Here is a 4,809-nt window from a genome sequence, read left to right as displayed (position 1 = left end):
GTGGTGGGGTCACCATCCCTGGGGGTGTTCAAGAAAAGAGGAGGTGGCACTTAGTGCCATGGTCTAGTTGACATGGTGGTGTTAGGGCAAAGGTTGGACTCAATGATCCCAGAGGTCTCTTCCAACCAAATCAATTCTGTGATTCTGAAATAATGACACCGTGTCAATCAGTATCTAATTTCTTAAATTTACTTCTGCTGCCTATGCAGCTCTTTTCTTAACAAGACTAGCAGCTGTTGAGCAAAGACCTTTTGGGAAAAGATATTCTATGCTTTCAGGAAATTTTGTGCAGCCATTATGTTTGCAGAGACATTTTTAAAGTAACATTCTCATCAACAACCTGAACACTAGTTTACAGCCAAAACTGTTGTTGTTCATTGTTCCACAAGTCCCATATCTCAGAAATATAAAGATCTAAAGATTTCTAAGATTCTAGGAGATCAAATTCAGCAACAGAAGACTACTTTGATACTAAAACATTTCAAAGGTAAATATGAGCTTTATGCAAATTTAGTACTAACTGGGAGATGGAAGCACTGAATTTAATTGCTATAATTTACTTGAAAGTAATCACAGATAACTTTTGCTCATCTCAAAATAGTCATAATGAAGAATCAGAAAACAAAGCAAAGTTTGCTGAGCAATATCTAAATGCCCTGCACAGGCTTTCAGGAAACATTACCAAAAAGATAACGTTTGTGCTCTTTCTTTAGGATCTGAACTACTTCTTGTAAAGAACACCACTTTACAAAGAGACGAAAGTAAGTTTCTTTAGATTATTTGGAAGGTTAAGGGATTACAGATAAGATGTTGAATTATTTTTTAAGAAGTGAAGAGGAGCAGGGTCAAAAAACCACATTCAAACAGATGGAGAAAAATTTGAGAAATGTAAGAACTGCTATAGTATGCTGTTGAAACAGGAAGATTACGAGAGCAATTTATTACCACGGCCTCTGCATCCCTCCCTGTCTCTGCTGGTTTACTTTGCAGAAGATCTTGATGTTAGAAAAACCTAACAGTTTTCATCTGATCTTAGAGAGGAAACCAGTTTGTAGTCTCTAGATTCTATTGAGACTGCTTTTCATCAAGGTAGCAACTTGTGGTTTCAGTTTAAAAATAATATTTTCTAAATACATCAAAAGACCTTCCTGCACAAGACCTTCTGAAATTGCTGCATTGCACGATCTAAACAAACCTGTTGGCACTGTCATCCAACGTTCGCTCAAACCACTGCACGGAGGCTGTTTGGAGGGGATCCAGCACCAGAGTCATCAGGTGTCGAGCCAGGCTGCAGCAGCGTTCTGAACGCATTGGATTTCTCTTGTAAGGCATAGCACTTGAACCTGTGGAAGGAGAAGGAGTGACGGAAAGAGGACGTAGAAGTAGTGTATTCAGGAGGAAGAGATGATGGTCCTCCAGATAAGAAAAATGTGTCAGGAATCATGTTTTTGACTAAAGCCTCGAAACATGATGATTTTCTAAGGACAAAGTGGAATAAAGAAAATGACATCACCACACTTCCCTTCAGATTAGAAACAGCCAAATGTGCGGAGGAAAAAAGTGAGAAGACATTTTGCAATTCTGCAGAACAGAAGTACTACCACATAAAAAGAACAAATGAACTTAATTTTTAATGCAGTGTTTTGCACCATCTCGCTAGGCTACTCATGGCAACTTTAGCAGCGTTCAAAACGCCATCTGCTCAATTCCACTGTCCTTCAAAGTCAGATACTTACAACTGCTGCCCGTTGCTCTGGTGAATGGATATCAGAACCAACCATAGAATGCAGAATGATTCAAGTAACAAATAGGACTAAGGCTTAATTTGCCGATTCAATCCTATGAAACTATTTAGGGTGCCTGCCCAAACTTTGTTCCAGCCAAGAGCCAAAACTCTGCATTTCCTTCTCCCCTTCTACCAATGTCAGAATCACATCATTGGTGTTTCGCTGGCAAGGGTCCAGCCTAGTTTCATTGTTCCAAATTTGTCTGTTTATAAAGACTAAAATGCTGAGTCAAGCTGAAAACCCAGAGCTCCAGTTGGCTTCATGAGGAATGGAAAACACTAAGTACTCCTCAGACCCAAGTCTTCCTCTGTGGGGAATACGTGACTGCTTCTGCTCTCCCCCCAAACCCAGGAAGTGCAGAAATACAAATCTGATTTTAATTACTTAATATCTAGAAACTTTCGGGCAAAGTGCATTTTTTTTCATTTAAAAAGGACCCAAAATACCAACAATGTCAAACCTCAGTTAATTTAAAGCAACTTCTGTCAGTGACATTTCCAAGTTTGCTTAAAAGGCTGCACCAACATAAATGAAAATACATGTACACCAGGTCCAAGAAATGTCTTACCAATCTGGTCTTTCTCAAAAGGCTCCTCTATCTCCTTCAGGTTGGCCAAAAGACGAATGTCAGTACAAATCTAGAAAAAAGCCCAAGAAATTAACAAACAGAACCAAACTAACAGGCACCAATATATAGTCCTGTTAGTGTTCTTGGAGAAGTGTCTGCATCTGTGCTCGAGAAGTAAACTGGGGCACAGTGAAAAATTTGTCCAAAAAATTGACACTGCAATAATACTTCCCAGCCTAAAAATCCCAGTTAAGAAAGCATAAGGAAAAAAAAGGTGTCCATTGGATTAGAATAGAACAGGACTCCAAGAAAGGCAAATGTTTGCAGGGAATGGAAGAGATACCAGGAGGGAACAGTGAAAACGTGTAACAAATTACACAGTGATTTGCAAACACGGATAATGTGGGCTCACTGAACCAGCCAGCCGACAACACTAAACCAGAAGAAAATACCACAGATCATTTTAGTCCAAGACGAGGAGGAGGGAGGGAACAGAAATAAATCAATGAAAAGAATCCACAAGGACAGACAGAATAACACCATTATCAGAGATTCAATTAACTAGGAGCAAATGGTGAAATTTAAAAACTCATATACCACTAGGAAAGACATTTACTCTAATTGGATCAATTTAGACTATTATATGGTGTGGGATTTGTTAACTCATCTTAGAATCTGCACAGTAAACTTGCTTTATTTGCCACTGGTCTTAAGATCTTTGAGGTTTGATTACTAGGCATGTACCCAGCGGTGAATTTACAGAATCACAGGTGAACAGCTGAACAAGGAACACCAATTAATATTTCCTGAGAACAGTGCTCTGTACCATGAGCACCTTCTTTTCAAGATCTAAAATGTTTCCCCTTCTTCCCAACGTATACAAATAGGGTGCTCACCTTGTGTATAGATGCCCCAAGACTGGCCAGCACAGACAGGACTTCAATATCCACCTTGCGACTATAAGTCTGCCCTGTGACCATATAAGCCCTAAAAATAAGCATGGAAGTTGAGTGCTTCAGACAGATACAACTGTACTGCAAGACTCTGAGCAAGGAGTGACGTGGGTCTTAAAAGTAGAGGGTTGTCATTCTGCCCTGATGAGAACAATTTTCGATTCAAGCTGTCAATTTTGGGCAGCATGCAGATGAGAGAGAGAAAAGCAGAGGGGAAAATGGACAGCCGTGCTTTGACAAGGAGACAAGTAGAAGCGGCCTACTTAGGAGGTGAAATTTCCTGCGGGAAGCTGCAATTGGGAATGGAAGATGGCAAAGGGAGGTAAGTCAACAGCAGCACAGATGTCAGTTTGGCAGCTAGGGGAATCTGGGCCAACATGGACAGCACGATTCACACTTTTTGAACACCAAATTTAGGTGACTAAGCATGCTTGTTACATACCGCTTAAATCCTGCCTTTGCAGTCACTAATCTGTCCAGCTCTTCAACCTTCAGGGTGAAGAAAAAAAAACAACACAAAAGAGCTCAGAATCCAACAACTCAGGAAGGTCAGCAGCAGCAAAAAGGATCCTTTGCTTTTCTCAGTTTATTGTACGGTCAACAAATGTTGTCCTTGCTGGGAAGCATGCCCTCCCCAAATTCTGCTCCCTTTCACACAGGGCCTTCTCAGCAGGCCCCAGAGGAAGCACAGTGCCCTTGTGAATTTGATGCCAGAATCTCTGCGTTCCCCCGAAAGAGAACAGCAATTGAGAGGGGAGAAATGCAAAGACTGCAAGTCTACGCCCTGGGCTGTCTGACTTACTTTGCTATGGTCTCCCTCAAAGAGCTGCAAGAAGCTGGCTTGAGTGCCAGTGGTGCCTTTTACACCCCGAAAGCGCAGGTCATCCCGAGCCCGCTCCAGGTTCTGCAGGTCCATGCACAGGTCCTGAATCCACAAGCAGCAGCGTTTCCCCACAGTGGTGAGTTGTGCAGGTCTGAAACCAGCCAAGAACAGAACGCAGCTCACTGACAATTTGCATGACGACTCCGGAAGGACCACACTTCCCTGCTGTGCCTGCTGTTAAGACCTACTTGCAGGCTGGTCTCTCTGACTCCTCTGAGCAGAAATTAAAAAGATCTGCCCTACGCAGGAAGAGGTATCACCAGTAAACGGTACTGAAGATATGACCATACTTTTCAGGAATTAGATGTAATCACGTCAAGAGAAAACAGTAATTGTCGTTTCTGTATGACTTAGGGGATGAACAAATAAGCGAGCATGGGTATCTGAAGGTGTTTCACTACTACAGCTTTTGAGTTTCTTAAAGAAAAGTGACCGGAAGCCCACCAGTCAGAATATCTCGGACGGGTTTCATGGCGTCTTTCCAGACCTCTATCAAGCGGAGGAGCCTCAGTCACTCCAAGTAACGCGAATTCCCAGGCCCGCTCCCCGGGCTCCCCCTTTCCCACTCCCCGGGCTCCCCCTTTCCCGCTCCCTCAGCGCTTCGCCCCAGCGCCTTCG

The 4,809-nt window shown here is 42.5% G+C and overlaps 1 protein-coding gene across 1 annotated transcript; it reads right to left on the bottom strand.

The window, feature by feature from the left end:
* Positions 1 to 1,185: 1,185 nt before the first annotated feature.
* On the bottom strand, positions 1,186 to 4,307 carry LOC104162643 (adenylosuccinate lyase). Its single transcript, XM_009701421.1, has 5 exons — positions 4,111 to 4,307; positions 3,751 to 3,797; positions 3,252 to 3,342; positions 2,356 to 2,425; positions 1,186 to 1,343 (listed from the first exon to the last, which is right to left on the bottom strand). The coding sequence occupies exons 1-5, from the start codon at positions 4,222 to 4,224 to the stop codon at positions 1,186 to 1,188; spliced, it is 480 nt and encodes a 159-aa protein (XP_009699723.1). The 5' UTR covers positions 4,225 to 4,307.
* Between the last annotated feature and the right edge of the window lie 502 nt (positions 4,308 to 4,809).

Source organism: Cariama cristata, unplaced genomic scaffold, assembly GCF_000690535.1.
Source record: "Cariama cristata isolate BGI_N322 unplaced genomic scaffold, ASM69053v1 scaffold38995, whole genome shotgun sequence".
Lineage (NCBI taxonomy): Eukaryota > Metazoa > Chordata > Aves > Cariamiformes > Cariamidae > Cariama > Cariama cristata.
The sequence above is the reverse complement of the archived record's forward strand: the minus strand, read 5'-3'. Positions and strand labels throughout refer to the sequence as shown.

Bases quoted from the DNA above. Each gene is read 5' to 3' on its own strand.
- LOC104162643 (XM_009701421.1), bottom strand. From the start codon at position 4,224: ATGGACCTGCAGAACCTGGAGCGGGCTCGGGATGACCTGCGCTTTCGG. The intron at 3,798-4,110 runs GTAAGTCAGACA...TTCACCCTGAAG, and splicing joins TTGAGGGAGACCATAGCAAA to GTTGAAGAGCTGGACAGATT. The intron at 2,426-3,251 runs GTGAGCACCCTA...GCTTTTTTCTAG, and splicing joins TTGGGGCATCTATACACAAG to ATTTGTACTGACATTCGTCT.